Raw genomic sequence first — 20,271 nt, 5'->3', positions numbered from 1 at the left:
GCCCGGAGGTCATTCGCAACCGATGCAGTCCGCAGTTGCAAAACCTCCCAAAACCTCTTCCGCCCGGATCTCGTCCCGAGTCCAAAGTAATCCTGGTCTCCGCCGGCATGGAGGACCAACCCTGGCCCCAGGCGCTGCCAATCTGCAGATCCACCGGGCCGGGAACGCGCACCTCTCTGCTTTACGGCAAGGGAGCGCGCGTTTGCGACAATGTGACGCCAGCAACTTTTGGCGGGAAAAGCCCTGCATTTGGATTCCTGTGGTGGCGGGCAAAGGACGGCCTGGTGAGGAAGGGCGGCCGGTAGAGTGGGAAAGGCTCCTGGAGCTGGAGTTCCGGGACTACATGATTTAGGAGGGGCATGGTGACAGAACGTTCTCGGTTCCGATCCCAAAGGATCGGAGAGGCTCCCTCGGAGGGGTGGTTTCGGAGGGTGGAGGAGTATGGTGGCGGGGGTCCCCGTTGTACAGGGACTGGAGAGAAGCCGCCTCTGCTGGCTGGGAGCCCCCAAGGTTTGGGGCCCGGCGGTCCGCGTGCCACCCAGCCCTTCCGCTTCTTGGGGCAGTTTGGCCCCGCCCCGGGCTCCTCCTGGCCTTGGGGACGGGGTGGGGGTGGGAATTGGGAGTGAGTGGGTGGGGAGGAGTGGCTGCGGTCCCCGCGGTTATTTCCTCCTCCACTAGCCCTCACCCCCTTACTCTAACCCGAGACTTCACTTCTCGCCCCCTTCACCAGTCCCCACCGTACAGCACTGGTCACCAGCTCCTCAGCGCTGCTGGTACATTTCCTCTGCCTCCTGGAAAGCGGGGTTTTAGCTTTGGGTTTGCGTGGCAGTGGGGCTTGTGAGTTATCAATCAAATGCCGCAGTTCAGGATACTTGCTCATGCTTTAAAAGACTTGGATAAAATACGGATGATGTGAAACCAGGAGCTGTGATTTATCTTGGGGGAATCACGGCAAGAGGCGGAGCTCAGAGGCTTTAGAAATGACTGAAGCTCGTCCTCACCAACCGTCTTTTCTGGGTTCCTGCCCTTACAGCCGCGGGACTGAGTGGAGTCATGGCAGTGCCCTTTGTGGAAGACTGGGACTTGGTGCAAACCCTGGGAGAAGGTGCCTATGGAGAGTGAGTCTGAGACCGTTTTACCCGCCTTTACACTTGCTTTAGTTTTCTGTCTCCTTTGAGTACATATTCATTGTCCAGGAATTGTTTAACACTGTGTCGCCCCAAAGAACAGATCTTTGCATGCAAATTCCAAAACTTTGTGAGACTGAAGCTACACAATCTTTTGTAAGGGTTAACGGGGTTTTTTTTTTTTTTTTTTTTTTTGGGGGGGGGGCGGGGTGTAAAACAGAGCAAAGCAAAGCATTTTTTACCTAAAATTTAGAGGAGATTTCTGAAATCGGCTTCTCCTCCCATATATTCTTTCCTGGGGTTTAAACATAGTGATTAAATGAGCAAATGAACATTCAGACTCTGGAGCCACATTACTGACCTTTGTTTTGTGAAGCTTAGGCAAGCTTTTTCTTTTTTGGCCGTTCCATGGCCGTTCCATCCTGCTTGCGGGAGGCGGACCAGAGATTGAACCTGTGCCCCAAGCAGTAGAAACATGGGGTGGGGTCTTAACCAGGGGACCACCAAGGAAGTCCCTAGGTGAGCTTCCTAAAATCCTTGTGTGCCTGTTGTTTCAGCTGTAAAATGGCAATAATAGTACATATCCTGTAGGTACTTAGAACATTTACCATAGACATATATGGTATCAAATTAATAAATGTTAGGTAATGTTATTAAAATTAAATGACTAGAGCAAGAATGAAATCTTGACATTTGGGACAACATGGACCTGGAGCGTATTATGCCAAGTTTAAATAGGTCAGACAGAGAAAGACAAATACTATATGGTTTCACTTACTAGGTGAAACAAAACAAATGAACAAAAGTAACAAAAGAGAAACAGAGTTAAAACAAACAGGTGGTTGCCAGAGGGGAGGGTGGTGGGAGGAGAGAACTACTTGTACAAACTTACAGTTGCAAAATAAGTCTCCAGTATGAAATGTACAGTTGGAGAGTATAGTCAGTAATTATGTAATATCTTTGTATGGTAGCATATCCTAACTAGACATACAGTGGTGATCATTTTGAAATGTAAAGAAATATCAAATCACTATTTTGTAACAGGAACTAACCCAGCATTGTAAGTCAATTATACTTCAAAGACAAACAAACAGACTCATAGAAAAAGAGATGAGATTTGTGGTTATCAGAGCAGGGTGTAGGGGGAGGGGGATTTGGGTGAAGATGGTCAAAAGCTACAAACTTCCAGTTATAAGATAAATAAGTTCTAGAGATGTAATGTACAGCATTCTTAATATCATCAACACTGCTGTATGTTATACATGAAATTTAAAATAGTAAATAATAAGAGTTCTCATCACAAGGGAAGTTATTTTTTCTATTTTTAAAATTTTTTAATCTGTAAAAAATGATAGATTGTCACTAAATTTATTGTGATAATCATTTCAGTGCTTTATGGCAATTATATCTCAGTAAAATTGGAAGAGAAATTAAATGAATAGAGCATGTATATGTGTGATGTGGCCTAGAATTGCTGTTATTCCATTTTTAATTTATCAAGTGTTTATATATTACTTTTGGATGTACAACATAATGACTTCTTTGGAGCATTAGCTATTATACTTCGCATTTCAGAAGGGAGTATTATCTGTTGAGGACATGGCAGAAACCATTCCCATGGTTTCTTCCAAGTGGCGAAAGTAATAAAGGTAAAATAGTTTTGGATGAGTTATGTTTAATCTTTTGAAGTTTTAAAAGAAATACAGTTCAAATGTCTGGAATATTATATTTCTTCCTTTTTCTTTTTAGAGTTCAACTTGCTGTGAATAGAAGAACAGAAGAAGCAGTTGCAGTGAAGATTGTGGATATGAAACGTGCCATAGACTGTCCAGAAAATATAAAGAAAGAGATCTGTATCAATAAAATGTTAAATCATGAGAATGTAGTGAAATTTTACGGTCACAGAAGAGAGGGCAATATCCAGTATCTATTTTTGGAGTACTGCAGTGGGGGAGAACTTTTTGATAGAATAGGTATGGAAAAATTTTCAGATAATTCTTCTGCTAAATAAGTTTTTAAATTTGTCTTTTAATCTTGGGGCTTCTGTTCGTTCACTGTCCATTCAGAATTGCTTATGCAGTAGTGAAACGAGTAAATTTTTTTGTTTTTGCAACTTATGTCAACACTGAATGCATATGTAGAATCATCAAAGAAGTTTTCCCCCAAGTTGTATAAGTGATTTTGGTTGGCATTTCTGTTTTGTAGAGTTTAAGAATGATAAGCTGTGGTTTCTTGGTGCGTGAAGTATCATAAGTGCAATGTATTGTATGCCTATGCAGTTTTTTTCTTTGTAGACATTCTAATCTCATGAAATTGTTGCATTCATTTATAGATCTGAAATAAGAGGTTATTATATAAGTGAAATAATTGAGAATTTTATAGGATTTATATATATATTAAGTACTATTTTTGCTGCTGCTGCTAAGTCACTTCAGTCGTGTCCAACCCTGTGTGACCCCATAGACGGCAGCCCACCAGGCTCCCCCTTTCCCTGGGATTCTCCAGGCAAGAACACTGGAGTGGGTTGCCATTTCCTTCTCCAATGCATGAAAGTGAAGTCGCTCAGTCGTGTCCGACTCTTAGCAACCCCATGGACTATAGCCTACCAGGCTCTTCCGTCCATAGGATTTTCCAGGCAAGACTACTGGAGTGGGGTGCCATTGCCTTCTCTATTTTTTTTTTTTTTGCTATTTAAGATTAAAAGTCTTGATATTAAAGAATACTGAGAAGTACATAAAATATTCTGTGGACCTAAATTTATTATTTAGATGTATTAATAGTTAAAAAGTGATTATTAGAATCTCCAAAAAGATATATCTCAGAATTGAGTATAAAAGAAATCAATTCCTAGACATGCATGGCTTTGTGGTGTGAGAAATTATATGAAATTTAAATTTCTTGTTAAATATTTAGGAAATCGGCTTAGATTTGCCTAGGGTTCCACTTTGACAATTACATTTCAGGAGTAGAAAAAATATTGGCATAGCATTTAGAAGAAATTAGGGGTGAATTTGAAGGATATAAATCATAAGTAGTATAAGTCGGGGCTTTCAAGGTATATCTTGCATTCTTGATTTGGGTTATATTTTGTTATTCTCGAATTTTCCTGTGATGTTAATTTATTTTTGCCACTTAACAGTTGGGGAAATGTGAGTTGTTGGCAATATATGTATTAGTGGACTCCAGAATAATTTCATCATAAGCATTAGATTCTCTTTGCAAAAGTACGATCATAGATGTTAAACTTTAGAATTAGGAAACTATGTGGTTGATGCCTGACTATATTTACCTGATAAACTAACTTTCACAATTCTTATAGAGCCAGACATAGGCATGCCTGAACAAGATGCTCAGAGGTTCTTCCATCAACTTATGGCAGGGGTGGTAGGTACAGTGGTCTCTTTCCCTTTTATTTAAAATTAGTCTTAGTGAAATAAGTTACTTAGATCTGGTATGCTTCCCTCTGCTTCTCTTTTAGGTTTATCTGCATGGTATTGGAATAACTCACAGGGATATTAAACCCGAAAATCTCCTATTGGATGAAAGGGGTAAGTTTAGCATTTTGTCACTGCTACCAAAATCATTTTAATACAAAGGCAGGATCAAGGCTTTTGCATTACTGAAATTTCAGGGCAGCTTCTTAATTTGCCACTCAGTTACGGTAAATATTCAGTAAGTATAGTTAAGATGAAAGTTCTGCCTACAGTTTGTGTGTCTTAGAGGTGGGAAGTTAGAGAGGAAATTTGCTCTTCTTATTTGTTTTTGTACAGAGTTCTTCCTCCTTTTATAAACATAGCCACCTTGATGAGAAGCTCTGGAGGTTTGTGGATCTTGAGTTTCTGTGTGTCTTTATATGCTTCCTTCCAGCCAGTTGGGTTTTTACATCTCTGAGAACGTTGTGCCTAGAGTATTACTGATACCTCCTGCCTCTGCATAGCCGGGTGAGGACATGGCTCTGCTCTCAGTGTTTAAGTGCTCCTTTCTAGAAGACCCTTTTGACTCCAGGATCTTCCTCTAACCTGGTCCATGCTGTTTGTATATTGACAGTATTTGTCTTAAGTTAATAGAAGCCATGAGGCCTTTTTCTAGTTTTAGTTATATGATGATGTCTTTTATTTCTTCTTTATTACAATTTGTTTTTGATCACTTTAAGGTAGAGAAGTTCCACAAATCTAAAATAACACCAGCATTTTTCCAGTAAACCTTGATCCTTTAAATATTTGTGTGTGTGCTCAGTGGCTCAGTCAGGTCTGACTCTTTGTGACTCCATGGACTGTAGCCTGCTAGGCTCTTCTGTCCATGGGGTTCTCCAGGCAAGAACACTGGAGTGGGTTGCCATTTCCTCCTCCAGGGATCTTCCCTGCTCAGGGACTGAACCCGAGTCTCGTGCATTGGCAGGTGTATTCTTTTGCCATTGCGCCACCTGGGAAGCCCCTTTAAAATACCTATTTACAAAACATTTACATTCGGTGCCATCGGTTTTTTCCTTTGACTTAGATAACCTCAAAATCTCTGACTTTGGCTTGGCAACCGTGTTTCGGCATAATAATCGGGAGCGTTTGTTGAACAAGATGTGTGGTACTTTACCATATGTTGCTCCAGAACTTCTGAAGAGAAAAGAATTTCATGCAGAGCCAGTCGATATTTGGTCCTGTGGAATAGTACTTACTGCAATGTTGGCTGGAGGTAAGAGCTGTTCAGTCATGATAAAATTCCTGTCCTTTGGAAAGCCATGTTTCCTGTACCAAAATAAATGAAATAAATCATGTGATAGTATTTTAATATTAACCTATTTATAACTAAGTTGGAACTTTTAATCCCAAAGATTTAAAACAATGATTTATGTGTAGCTATTAAATGAAATATCATAGTAGCACTCTCTTAAAATTATGTGAACACTTTTGGAAATAGTAAGACAGAAGTGGATTATCTATCTTAGAAGTGTCTTTAAAATTTCTTAAACCATATTTAATTAATTTGAAGAAAACTTTTAATGGATTTGTGTCACTGATTATTTTCCCTAAAAATCATTACTGTAAAATGATTTGAATATTCAGAAAACCGAGTCTTGTTTCCTTTTTAGAATTGCCATGGGACCAGCCTAGTGATAGTTGTCAGGAATATTGTGATTGGAAAGAAAAGAAAACATACCTCAACCCTTGGAAAAAAATTGATTCTGCTCCTCTAGGTAACTGGGTTATTTTGATATAAAGTACTGATTTCCTGGATAATGAAGACTAGTGCTGTTTGAATGTTTTTCTTACCTATATTTTTCTTTTTAACTTTTAATTCATTATATAAATAATACATGAACTTTGTAGATAAAGTTGAAAAATAATAAATAAAATATTAAAAATCTAACCCTATAATTCTAGTACTCAGAAATAGCTTCCTTTAATATTTTGATATCTGCTTCTGTGTTTTGTAGTAGAAAATATTTAAGTATATATGTTTGTTATACATATTATTTATAAGTATATTTGTTTTCACAAAAAAAAATGACATCACACTATACATGTTATTTTGTAAACTTTGTGTGAGTGTGTGTGTTAATGCTAAGTGAACACTTTTTCATGATATACTTGTAAGTATTCATCACTATTTTTAAAAGCTGTGATGGTATTCTGCTATATGGACTTGCTTTACTACACTTCTCCAGTTCACCTTTTTAGAGATTCAGAATTGTTTCTAATTTTTCACTGTTATGAAAGAGGTATGATGATCATCCATATACCTTAATCTTTGTACATACGTCTCAGTTATTTAAAGTGAAACTCCAGAAGTGGAATTGCAGGGTCAAAGATGTATACATTGTTTAATTGTTACGGTTTACTTTGCCAAATTGTTTTCTAGACAGTTTGTATCATTTCATCACAGTCTACCTAGTTTACATTTAAGCTATTTTTTGGCTACACCTTGAGGCATACAGGTCTTTGTTTTCCCACCAGTGAATGAACCTGTACCCTTGCAGTTTAATCAGTGAGTCTTAACCATTGGACCACCAGGGAAGCCCCTTAAACATTTTTCTTTTTTACTAATCTAATAGGCCTACCTATAAGAAATATATTCTAACTTAAACATTTTTATTTTAAATTTAGTATCAATGAAGTTGTACATCCATTATGGATTTATTAGCTTTTTTGTCTATTTTTGTGGACTTGTCTATTTTGCTCATTTTTGGTAGGAAGTCTTCCTTTTATTCTATATGAAGTTTTTAAGAAAATATTAGTGTTATTATATCATTGCATTTGTTACAACTATTTTTGACAGTTTGTCATGTATTTTTACTTTGTTATGCTATTTTAACATACAGAAGTTTTATATTTTATTTATTTAAATCTAGTATCTTGTCCTTTTTGATTTCTGACTATATTGTCATGTTTGGAAAGGTCTTTTCTACCCTCAACAGTAGAAAAAAATTACCTATGTTTTCATGGCTTTTCTGTTTTGTTTTGTTTTCCATTTAAACCTTTGGTCCATTAGAAGATTCGTTTGGTGTTGGGTGATGTATGAATTCTTTATCAATAAAATTAAGGTCTTAGGATGATTGTTGCTTTTGTCACTGTCTCTTAAAGTTATTGGAAAGTAAATTTTCATTATAAAATTGTGTGAATGAGAACTTAATATGACATGTTAGAACAATGAAGTTTGGTATTGAAAATGGATGAGGTTTTTTTTTTAATCTTTGTGTAAATAGGGGTTTTCTGTTTTTTTTTTTTTTTAATTTTTTATTATCTTTGTGTAAATATCATCAAATGGAGATAAACATTTCCACCTGGCTCTTGTTCTATTTGCAAACAACTGAGAGTCTGATCTGGGAAGAATATTCAAAGATATAGACAGTAGCAAGGAATAATTGCATGAAATTCAAGCAAAATTTAGTGGCTTTGTTTTCTCTTCCTCAGAAGTAATATTTGGACATAAGGAGAGCAATAGAGAATGTGTGTTTTACACCACAAGCTATAGGCTTTTCTAATCTGCATGACTCTTATAAATGTTGTCTTAATATTTTGTTTTCAGCTCTGCTACATAAAATCTTAGTTGAGAACCCATCAGTAAGGATTACCATCCCAGACATCAAGAAAGACAGATGGTACAACAAACCATTCAAGAAAGGTAATATGCTTAAAATACAAATTTTTTTTTAAGTGGTTTTTTTGGTGTGTGTGTGTGTGTATGAAAGAAAAGGTACTTGTAAAGTCAGCATAAGTCAACAGCACAAGATAGCTGTGGTCTCTGTCCTCGTGGAGATGATGGCCTCTAGTACAAAAAACAGAAATATAAAAAATAATTTTTAGTTTATTAATAATTATAAAGTAGAAAATCAGGGTACTGTAGCTTAGAATTTGACCAAGTCTTTTTTTTTTTCCACCTTTTTATTTTGTATTGGAGTATAGCTGATTAATAATGTGGTGATAGTTTCAGGTGAACAGCGAAAGGGTTCAGCCATACATATACATGTATCCATTCTCCCCCAAACTTCCCTCCCACCCAGGCTGCCATGTAACACTGAGCAGAGTTCTCTGAGCTATACAGTAGTTGACCTAATCTTAAGTGACAGAGAACGCTTACCTTGCTGAGGAAATAACATTAAATCTAAGATTTGAAGATTAAAGAGGAGCTAGCCAGAAGAGCAGTAGCAAGACAAGCGGCACATTCCAAACACGGAAGCAGCATCAGGCATGAGCTGGTGGTGAGAAAGTAGTGTATCTGAGGGGCTTGAGAGAAGGCAGGTGTGGCATGGACCATGTCTGGCTGGTTCAGCATTACATTACCAGTGCTTAGTACAGTGTGTAGTCCATTGTAGGCATTTCATAAATGTTCATGGAGTGAATAAGTGAGCAGAGAAGGAGGGGAGGGAGAGATTTGAGATGAGATGGTAGACAGGAACCAAGCCATGGAGGACCTTATAACCCATGCTAAGAATCTTGGGCTTTAACTGAAGGCCATGGGAAAACCTTTTGGGAGATTTTAAGCAAGAAAATGACATGCTTATATATTTGGTTTTAAAAGATCTTTCTAGAATTTCAGATTCTTTACCACTGAGCCACCAGATCCAATTGGGAGGAAGATACTAAAAGTCTAAGAGAGAGGGAAGAAAAAAGCAACAAGGTCCCTAAGGAGAAAGGAGGGTATGGGCTCCTTTTCAAGTGGAGAAATAAACATTTGATGGGAGGATGGAAGGGAAGAGAGGACAGGTAGGAATGCAAGTAAGTTAGATTTGGTAGTGGCAAATCGAGGGAGCTTCCAATAACTGAAATGGGAGATATATGTAAGTAATGTACTGGAGGGTGTCTTGGTAATTTGGCAGGAGTACAGAAGTTTTGCCGGAGAAGGCAGTGGCAACCCACTCCAGTACTCTTGCCTGGAAACTCCCATGGACGGAGGAGCCTGGTAGGCTGCAGTCCATGGGGTCGTGAAGAGTCAGACACGACTGAGCTTTCGCTTTCATGCATTGGAGAAGGAAATGGCAACCCACTCCAGCGTTCTTGCTTGGAGAATCCCAGGGACGGGGCAGCCTGGTGGATTGCCGTCTACGGGGTCACACAGAGTCGGACATGACTGAAGCGACTTAGCAGCAGTAGCAACAGAAGTTTTGAAAGAATCATTATGGGGAAAAGAAGAGGAAACTGATTAGAGAAATGTAGCACAGCCTGTTAGGGGTGAGGATCCAGTGGAGGGGAGTAGCTGTGAATTTACAGTGGCATCCTATTCTCTATAATGATTATTTTCCGTAAAGCTTTTCCAAGGGAGTGATAGCTTATGGTGAACGATCTCGGATTCATGATCTTCAAAGACGATTTAACTTTGGGACCAGGGACCAGCCTTGATCACTCAAGAGCTTTTGTATAGCAGAGTTTTATTAAAGTGAAAAGGGACTGAGAAAGCTTCTGACAGAGAATGGTGCGTGCCCCCCCAACAACATACATCTTAAATTAATAAGATTAGAACAAACAATAGAAAGATCTTACCACTCACCCCCATAATACACATTTTAAGATGACAGGATTAGTCAGAAGGTTCTTATTAAGGAGAAACATGTCATTGAGCAAGATACATTGTTATATTGACTAAGACAAAGCAATGTAGAAAGAAGGTTTGACCTTTTCTTCTTGAGAGCCCCAGACTCCTTTCCCCTCCTTGGAAACCTTGGACTTCTTATCAGCCTACCTAGGAACGACTCTCACGAGCAAAGAAGGTTGAGTAGAGCAGATTCATAACATTCATTGTCATTATCACAAATTATTTTTTATTTTAAAAGGTTTTGATCCTGTTACTGTGTCTCTCAATCATCATAGAACATTTTTCTGTTACCAAAAACGGTACCATTAAAATGACTGCCTTAACATTGACACTGTGCACTTGGGACATACTTATAGGCCAAGGTTTATGAAATGTGTAGTTTGCACAATTTGACAAGTCAGTCCGAGTCAGAAGTTCCTAACCACATTTCTCATAAAATCATGTAGAAAGAGCCACTATCTATTGTATAAGTATTTTGTGTTTAAGAAATGAATTTAAATATGGTTTTTCTTCTTCAAGTTGCCAACTGGGAAAGCATTTGTATTTATGTTATTTTTTTTAGGGGCAAAGAGGCCCCGGGCTACTTCTAGTGGTGTATCAGAGTCTCCTGGTGGATTCTCTAAGCATATTCAATCCAACTTGGACTTCTCTCCAGTAAACTGTGCTTCTAGGTAAGGTCACTTAATAATTAATAAAAGATCAAGTAATGGTTGGATATAATAGTCCCCATGAAAAATAATCCATGTATATAATGTTTTCTGAAGATGAATATAATTTTTTTCAGTGTGAGAATGATAATGCCGTATAAGAAAGGCCTAAAGAACTTTATTTAAAGCTATATTTTTCTCCATATAATAATGCCTCAGTGAAGAAAGTGTGAAGTACTCCAGTTCTCAGCCAGAACCACGGACAGGCCTTTCGTTATGGGACACCAGCCCTTCATACATTGACAAACTGGTACAAGGGATCAGCTTTTCCCAGCCCACTTGTCCTGATCACATGCTTCTGAATAGTCAATTGCTTGGCACTCCAGGATCCTCACAGGTAAGGGAATTTAGTTCCTCAAATAAATAATGGAAACTCTATTTTTTATTGTCTTAAAGTCTTTTTTTGTCAATCTAAGAAATACAGTGTTAACACTTGATACAGATTTTCTTTTTTTGACATGGAGGAGAGAACTAGGGGAGACTTTTTTTCCCCTAATGTTTATTTGACTGCACCGGGTTTTAGCTGTGGCACACAATCTTCAATCTTTATTGCAGGATGTGGGATCTAGTTCCCTGACCTGGGATCAAACCTGGGCCCACTGCATTGAGAGTGCAGAGTCTTAGCCACTGGACCACCAGAGAAATCCTGAGACTCAAGACTTTTTTTCTCTTTTTTTAGCTACATCATGGCATATGGTTCTTAGTTCCTTAACCAGGGATTGAACCCTGGCCCCTGGCACTGGAAGCAGAGTCCTGACCACTAGGCTGCCAGGGAATTCCCTAGGGGAGACAATTATACATAAGAATCTGAAGTCAGAGAAAAGAATTTTCAGGCCAAATAGCTATAGTATGATTACATTGGTGGTAAATCTGATAATTTATTCAGCTTTCCTCTATTTGACTTGTAGAACCCCTGGCAGCGCTTAGTCAAAAGAATGACACGATTTTTTACCAAATTGGATGCAGACAAATCTTATCAATGCCTGAAAGAAACTTGTGAGAAATTGGGCTATCAGTGGAAGAAAAGTTGTATGAATCAGGTAGGTTTCATGATTTTTGTTAGATCTTTTCCTGAAGAAAAATTTAAAATATTTGAGTTAAAAAAAGAGCTATCATTCTATGGTTGATTCATGTTGATATTTGGTAGAAATCAATGCAATACTGTAAAGAAATTATCCGTCAATTAAAAATAAATTTTAAAATGCTATCATTTTATGTGTATATTAAAAATATAATTAGTTTAATTTGAAAAAGAAACCATTGAAATTTAAGTACAATGTTTTTCCTTAAGAACTAGTATTTCTTAAAAGAAGGCTTCTCTAAGGTTATTACAAATACTAAGAGATTCAAGTCTTATTTTCTTTAAAACTATGCGTTATATACTTAAATTGTAACAGCAATGAGCTTCCTTCTGTGAAAGATGGATCCATTAACAATTCCATGCTTCCTCCATCTTCCCTGCTCCCAATTGCCGATTTTTGTTGTTTACATTGTTATAGCATATTTATCATATTGACATTCTGATCTGTCTTTAGGCTTTTCAAAAGTCTTAATATTGTGAAAAACAAAGAGAAAGGAATATTTTGTATTAAAGGAGACTAAAGAGGCTTGATAAATAATGTAATGCATGGTCTTTCACTAGATCAAGGATTTAAAGAAAAAGAAAGCTATAAATGATGTTATTAGAACAATTGGGAAAATTTGAATATGAGTTTTATGTAAGATAATGTTTTTGTATCAGTGTCAGATTTCTTTGGTGTGATCATAATACTGTGGTTTGTAAGAGAATGTCTGCAGGAGATACATGGTAAAGTGTGTGTAATTTATAACTTAGTTTAAAAACTTAAAAAAAAAAGACAATCATGTAAAAAAGAAGTAAACATGCTTATCTAGGTTTATAAGACCAATAAACATTTGTGGTTATTTATTGTAGGATTCTTTCAGTTTTTCTGTAGATTTGTAAACTTTCAAAATTAAAAGTTAGGGGAAAATGTTACTGTGAGGAAACCTGAAGCCAACCTGAAGCCAGCCTGATTATCCTCTCACTTATATAGATACCTTACTTTTTTTTTTTTAGGTAGATTTATTGAGATGAACCTCACATGATATAAAAATTATCACTTTAACCATTTAAAAATGTACAATTCAGTGGTTTTAAGTATGTCACAGGATTATGGAGTTATCACCGTTTAAATCTAGAACTTCCCACTGCCCCCCAAATAAACTCTCTACCAATTAGCAGTCATTCTTCGTTCCTTCTTCCCTGTCAATCACTAATATACTTTCTGTGGATTACCTATTTTTGGGCATTTCATATAAATGGAATCATATAGTATATGACCCTTTGTGTTTGTCTTCTTTTACTTAACATAGTATTTTCAAGGTTAATTCATGTTGTAGCATTTATCAATACTTTATTCCTTTTAATGGGTGATTGATAGACCTTTATATGAATAGACTGTTTTGTGTAACCATTTATCTATTGATGGACATTTGGGATGATGTATCTACTTTTTGGCTGTTACGAATAATGCTTCTGTGAGCATTCAGGTTTCTGCGTGAACACAGGTATTTTAGTTTGCAAGGGCCATCATAACAAAATACCATAGAGTAGGAGGTATTTATTTGTTTATTTACAGAGATTTATTTACCTATAGTTCTAGACACTGAAGTCCAAGACCAGGGTTCTGGCAGGGCTGGTTTCCTCTGGAACCTTGGCTTTTACATGGCCACCTTCTTGCTGTCTCCTCCTATGCTTTGTCCTCTCTGTGCACACATCCCGTGTATCTACCACTTTCTGTATCCTGATTGCCTTTTCTAATGAAGACACCAGTCAGATTGGATTAGAGCCCTCTGAATGGTCTCCTTTGAACTTAGTCACCTCTAAATTAAAAGACACTTGCTCCTTGGAAGAAAAGCAGTGACAAACCTAGACATCATATTAAAAAGCAGAGACATTATTTTGCCAACAAAGGTCTGTATAGTCAAAGCTATGGTTTTTCCAGTAGTCATGTACGAATGTGAGAGCTGGACCATAAAGAAGGCTAAGCACCAGAGAATTTATGCTTTTGAAATGTAGTCGTGCACAAGATTCTTGAGAGTCCCTTGGACTGCAAGGAGGTCAAACCAGTTAATCCTGAAGGAAATCAACCCTGAATATTCATTGGAAGGACTGATGCTGAAGCTGAAGCTCCAATACTTTGGCCACCTGATGCGAAGAACTGACTCATTGGAAAAGACCCTGATGCTGTGAAGCACTGTAGGTTGGAGAAGGGGACAACAGAGGATGAGATGGTTGGATGGCATCACCAACTCAATGGACATGAATTTGAGCAAGCTCTGGGAGATGGTGAAGGACAGGGAAGCCTGGTATGCTATAGTCCCTGGGGTCCCAAAGAATTGGATACGACTGAGCAACTGAACAACAACAATACCTCATTAAAGAGGTCTTATCTCCAAAATAGTCACATTCTGAGGCATTGGGAATTAGGGCTTCAACATCTGAATTTTGAGGAGACACAGTTTCAGTCCAGAAGATGTTTTCAGTTTCTTTGATATATACCTGTGATCAGAATTGCTGGGCATACAATAACTCTTGTGTTTATCTTTTGAGGAACTGCCAAATGATTTTTCAAAGCAGCTGCACCATTTTACATTCCTACCAGCCATGTATGAGGGTTCCAATTTCTCTTCATCCTTGTCAACATTTGTTATTATCTCTTTTTAATGAAAGCCCTCCCTGTGTGAGATGAGAATTATTAAAAATGTTTTTGTACTTTGGGCTGGGCTTAGCTAGACAAATCTGCTGATCTTAATTTGGGCTTATCTATCCAGCTGAAGTTGATGGCTTTTCTGTGCCTGATGGTCCAAGACAGCCTCATCCACTTTTGGGATCTTGGTGTTGGCTGTTGGCTGGGCCTTTCTTTCCATGTCAGTCTTCTAACCTATGCTTCTAAAACACTGAACGTGGAAGTTGAAAGACCTTAGAACCTTTGCCATCTTCTGATCACCATTGTAGCTTTTTACCCAAAAACCTAGCCTCTCTTTCTTCTGTTTTAATAATCTTGTTTTCCCTCTCATTCTAGTTTCCTTCTCTTCAATTGTTTCTTCTTTCAGTTGTATTTTGATAAAACACTAAATTTCTTCTGTTGCTAAGCATTCACATAGACTCAATTCCCAATGATGCGCTGCATTCTGTTTACACGTTGGTCTGGGTGGACACACACATACCCATCAGGAGAGGAAAAGTCCTGGAAGGAATGGGATGTTTGGCGGCACTGCTCCTATTGTAAAAGCTTTTCTCATATTTGCATCCCAGTAGTATCACTGAACTGAGATTATAGCTTTTATTTAGAGTATTTTCTATCCACACATATGCTTTAACCTTATTTTTATTGTCTTAGGTTACTGTATCAACAACTGATAGAAGAAACAATAAGCTGATTTTCAAAGTGAATCTGGTAGAAATGGATGAGAAGATCTTAGTTGACTTCCGGCTTTCTAAGGTATATAGATTAGCACATTTTTTAAGAGAGAAAACTTTGTTTTGTTATTTTTGAAGAAAATTACATGTCCATTTTAGAAATTTTAAAAACACAAAGTGTAAAAAAGAAAGTAAGAATCAAGTTTAATTTTATCATCCATAGAAAACAGATTTATTTTTGATATTGTATTAGAGTAACCTTACTGTTACTTGTAATACGTGCTATATGGAAATACTCATGTGAAGATTATTTTTACTGGCATTATATTTTAGATATATGTTAACTTTTTTTTTTTTAGTTAATATTATGAACATTTGTTCTTGTCTTTATCTAGTCTTCCAAAACAGTTTTTCAAATAACATTCCTTTTATAAGTTTTTGGTTTTTGTGTAATCTGTAAATAACAAAGAAAATAAAAATAGTCATAGATTATTTTTATCTTTAATTACCTTTGGCATTTTGTAGCATTTTAAGCTTTTTCTTATTGAATTTGTATATAGTATTTTTCATAAAAATCGTGATTTGTCAAAATGTTTGCACATGATAGTTAATGAACCTTTATCTGTTATAAGCTAATTTGTGATTCATACTCATATACAGAGTTTTATTCACATTTCTGATTCTTTCTGTAGAAATTAGTGGTTCTGAGGTTATAGTTTTAAAGCCCTTGATACATAAGACCAAAATAGCATTTTCTCTATTTCCTGAAAGATTGTACAGGGCTCTGAATGAGGCTGGAAGAGTTGGTCACTTTCTTTATATTGGCAGCTTGCTGCAATACTAGTGTCCAGATGCTTGATATGGAATTAAATTAAGATCCTAGAGTAGTGAAAGCCTTCTCATAACTAAATCACTAGCTTTGTTGCCACAGTGTTTTGGCAAGACTTAAGTGTAGTTGTGTAACTTATTTTTAGTTTCTAAACTCCCAGTGCCTATGAAAAACAGTGACCTAGGTCCAGAGCTATCAACAATTGAAATAAACAAGATGCCATTGGTTCCTGCTCTCTGGGCCCAAAGTCAAGTCAGAATTATTTATGTAGCCATTTCTTCTACATGGGCTTCCCTTGTAGCTCAGCTGGTAAAGAATCTGCCTGCAATATGGGAGATCTGGGTTCAGTCCCTGGGTTGGGAAGATCCTTTGCAGAAGGGAATGGCTACCCACTCCAGTATTCTTTCCTGGAGAATTCCGTGGACTGTATAGTCCATGGGGTCACAAACAGTCAGATACAACTGAGTGACTCTCACTTTCACTTTTCTTCTATGAAGGTGTTTTGTCTTTGTAAGAGGACTTCAAGATGAGGATAGCTGGACATATCTATGGATGTTTATCTCTACGTACCACTAAAGAAAGTTTGATTTTATGGCATAGTCTTTTTTTTTTTTTAACATGAGTTTTGGATATTATTCCTAATACAGGGTGATGGATTGGAATTCAAGAGACACTTCCTGAAGATTAAGGGGAAGCTGAGTGATGTTGTGAGCAGCCAGAAAGTTTGGCTTCCTGTCACATGATAGATCCACTGGTTCTGGGATTCCTGGTGAATATAGTGCTGCTATGTGGACATTATTCTTCCTAGAGAAGATTATCTATTCTGCAAACTGCAAACAATAATCCCTGAAGAGTTGTCTTCCCTCTAGCCAAACATTTTCCAATTCTTTTGTATATTCTTCATACAAATAATAATCTACATCTTAACTGTAAGTGAAACTTTGGGGAAAGGGTAGATAGAATTCATTTACATATGCCTTCATTTGCATTTAGCATCTGAATTGAGACCCGCCTGGTGGAAACCATGCTCTGGAGTTACATGAGTTTATCAGCTTTTATACCAATATTATTAAAAATGATACTCTTGTCCCATTCTACCAAAACATTTGGTCCCATCCAAAAAGTACATATATCCTGCACATTGACTTAATCACATGGATAAATTAGTTTAAAAAAAAAATTGTTATTTGTGGGACAGTAAATTTATTAGTCAGTCTGTGAAATGAAGCCAGCTTCAAAATGTATACCCCAAGATTTGTACTTAAAAGGGCCTGACCAGGTACATAAAGCTGTTTTTGAACAATAATTAAAATTGCAAGTAGGTATGTTTTTTTCTGGTATAGTTAATACGTATGATTGGTCTTTCAAATAGAAGTTGAGCATAAACTCTAGTGCTTAACTACCTTTACTTGGAATTACTGTTGCACATTTTAATTATTTTTCTATATTATTTTCTACTTTCACAGCCATATTTTAATTCTTTATTACATAAATAAATTCTATTTTGAAAATGAATACTAACTCTGTAAACTCATTGGTGACTAAACTTCTAGATGGTGAGGAATGAAAGAGGCTGGAGATGTAAGAAAGTAATGGAAATTGATCTGATTCCTGTTAATTTTCACCTGTTAATTTTAGTAAGATTTTGTTCTTTCAGTGAAATATATATTAACATTTGAATGTGTTAGATTGGGTCCCAGTATTTCCGTTTCTTGGTGATTTATAAAAATTAGCCAGTTATTCTAGTCTGAAGCCAACGTGAAACTTTATAGAGTTTATCATATATTGTATATCTTGGTAAATGGTATTATTGTGGTATAGCTATTGTTTTTCCAGTAGTCATGTACAGTTGTGAGAGCTGGACCATGAGGAAGACTGAGCACCAAAGAATTGATACCTTAGAACTATGGTGTTAGAGGAGACTCTTCAGAGTCCCTTGGACTGCAAGGAGATCCAACCAGTATATCCTAAAGGAAATCAGTCCTGAATATACATTGGAGGACTGATGCTGAAGCTGAAACTCCAATACTTTGGCCACCTGATGCAAAGAGCTGACTCATTTGAAAAGACCCTGATGCTGGGAAAGATTGAAGCCAAGAGGAGAAGGGGACGACAGAGGATGAGATGACTGGATGGCATCACTGATTCAATGGACATGAGTTTGAGCAAACTCTGGGAGATTGTGAAGGACAGGGAGGCTTGGTGTGCTGCAGTCCATGGGGTCAGAAAGAGTCAGACATGAGTGACTGAGCAACAACAACAACCCACAGGAGGAATAAATTTAAACCTATAGACAACTTCTAAGAATTAAGCCAGTACATTCTCAAATAAGAAATTTTGTTCTTGAGAATTGTCAGGCAGGGAATTCTCTGGTGGTCCGGTTGTTCAGGCTCCAAGCTTCCACTGCAGGGAGCAAGGGTTTGATCCCTGGTTGGGGAGCTAAGTTCCCACATGCCACACAACACGGCCAAAAGAATAAAAGAAGAGAGAGAATTGTCAGCCAGCCATTGGTAACTCTCATAAACAAAGTTGTCCCTGGCGTTGACCTCTCCCTGAACTCCGGACTTTCACAGCCATGGTCTACCTGACATTTCCCCTTGACTAATACTCATCTCCTGACCAAATACAACTTTTGATCCCTGTCCTCCAACCTATTCCTCCCTAGTTCCCCGCACCTCAGTAAATGCCACATTAACCCCCTAGTTTCTTAAGCCAAAACTCTAAAAATCATCCTTGATATGGTTTTCATACTCTGAATTCAGTTCAGCAGCTCCTATTTAATTCAGCAAATATGTACAAAATAGGGCTTCCCAGGTGGCACTGCTGTTAAAGAACCTGCCTCCCAATACAGGAGACATAAGAGACTCAAGTTCAATCCCTAGGTTGGGAACATCCCCTGGAGGAGGAGGAGGGCATGGCAACCCACTCCAGTATACTTGCCTGGAAAATCCCATGGATAGATGAGTCTGGTGGGCTGCAGTCCATAGGGTCACAGAGTCACAAACGACTGAGCCGCTGAACAACAACAACATATGTACTCCCATTCTGTGACTTATTTCACACTTCATGTAAGATTGTAGTTTTAATGTAGTTCAATTAAGACTTGCCTCTGTCTAGCAGTTTTTGTTTGCTACTCAAATACTCATTCCCTACTTAAAAATCATGAAGATTTTCTTTTTTGTTATCTTCCAAAAGCTTTATAGTTTTGGCTTTCACCTTTAGATCTACGGTTTACCTGAAGATGATTTTTGTGTATAATAGGAGGTCAGGTAGCATTTTTCCCCCATATGGCTATCTAATTTAGCACTGGTGAAAAGATTATCCTTTCCCCATGGGTCTTCACTGATGTGCATCCAGTGTTCAGATTTCCAATTCTTACTTTTTACGGTTTTTTTGAATCAGGATTGAAATAAAGTCCATACTAGAAGTTGACTGATGTCTAAGTTGCTTTTGGTTCCAAGTTCCCCCTTTGTTCTCCCTCTGTCTGATTTTTTTCTCCTTGTAATTTATTGGTAGAAGAACCCAGCTGGTTTACTGTCTAATTCTTAGTCTGAATTTGCATCACTGTGGTTCAGTTTCTACATGTTTCAACTGTCCGTTGTGTTTTCTGTAAATAGAGACATTTGGGCTTCTCTGGTGGCTCAGATGGTAAAGAATCTGCCTGCAGTGAACAAGACCCAGATTTGATCCTGGGTCAGGAAGATCCCCTGGAGAAGGGAATCTTCTCCCTTCCCCAAGAATACCCACTGCAGTGTTCTTGCCTGGAGATTTCCGTGGATAGGAGCCTGGCGGGCTACAAGCCATGGGGTCAGTAAGAGTCAGATGTGACTGAGCAACCTACACTTCCACTTTTTACTTTCAGGACTCTAGTCCTGTGTCAACTTTATGTGTTGCATATGCGTGCTAAGTCACTTTAGTCATGTCTGACTCTTTGTGGCCCCGTGGACTGTAACCGGCCTGGTTCCTCTGTCCACGGGGACTCTCCAGGCAAGAATACTGGAGTGGGTTGCCGTGCCCTCCTCCAGGGGGATCTTCCCGACCCAGGGACCGAACATGGCTCTCCTGTCTCCTGCAAGCAGGCTCTTTACCACTAGCGCCACCTGGGAAGCCCCTATGTGTTGCATATAAGTATTTAACATCATGCATTTTTCTCTAAGTTTC

At 37.9% G+C, this 20,271-nt stretch overlaps 1 protein-coding gene and 1 non-coding gene across 3 annotated transcripts; one reads left to right on the top strand and one right to left on the bottom strand.

Moving 5' to 3' along the window:
• The first annotated feature begins 277 nt into the window (after window positions 1-277).
• On the top strand, window positions 278-17,553 carry CHEK1 (checkpoint kinase 1). Of its 2 annotated transcripts, none has more exons than XM_068976975.1 (13): window positions 278-284; window positions 1,034-1,118; window positions 2,877-3,100; window positions 4,447-4,511; window positions 4,606-4,675; window positions 5,625-5,813; window positions 6,211-6,315; window positions 8,148-8,243; window positions 10,714-10,822; window positions 11,018-11,195; window positions 11,767-11,898; window positions 15,262-15,363; window positions 16,758-17,553. In XM_068976975.1, exons 2-13 carry the CDS (start codon window positions 1,054-1,056, stop codon window positions 16,851-16,853), a joined length of 1,431 nt encoding a protein of 476 aa, XP_068833076.1. In that variant the 5' UTR covers window positions 278-284; window positions 1,034-1,053; the 3' UTR covers window positions 16,854-17,553. The 2 variants fall into 2 exon arrangements, with proteins under 2 accessions (XP_068833076.1, XP_068833077.1); XM_068976976.1 differs by lacking the exon at window positions 278-284 and adding an exon at window positions 649-773.
• On the bottom strand, window positions 11,428-11,500 carry TRNAE-CUC (transfer RNA glutamic acid (anticodon CUC)). Its single transcript has one exon. It is a non-coding gene; the product is annotated as a tRNA-Glu (tRNA).
• Window positions 17,554-20,271: the final 2,718 nt, after the last annotated feature.

This window comes from Capricornis sumatraensis, chromosome 8 (assembly GCF_032405125.1).
Source record: "Capricornis sumatraensis isolate serow.1 chromosome 8, serow.2, whole genome shotgun sequence".
Taxonomy (NCBI): domain Eukaryota; kingdom Metazoa; phylum Chordata; class Mammalia; order Artiodactyla; family Bovidae; genus Capricornis; species Capricornis sumatraensis.
The sequence above is the reverse complement of the archived record's forward strand: the minus strand, read 5'-3'. Positions and strand labels throughout refer to the sequence as shown.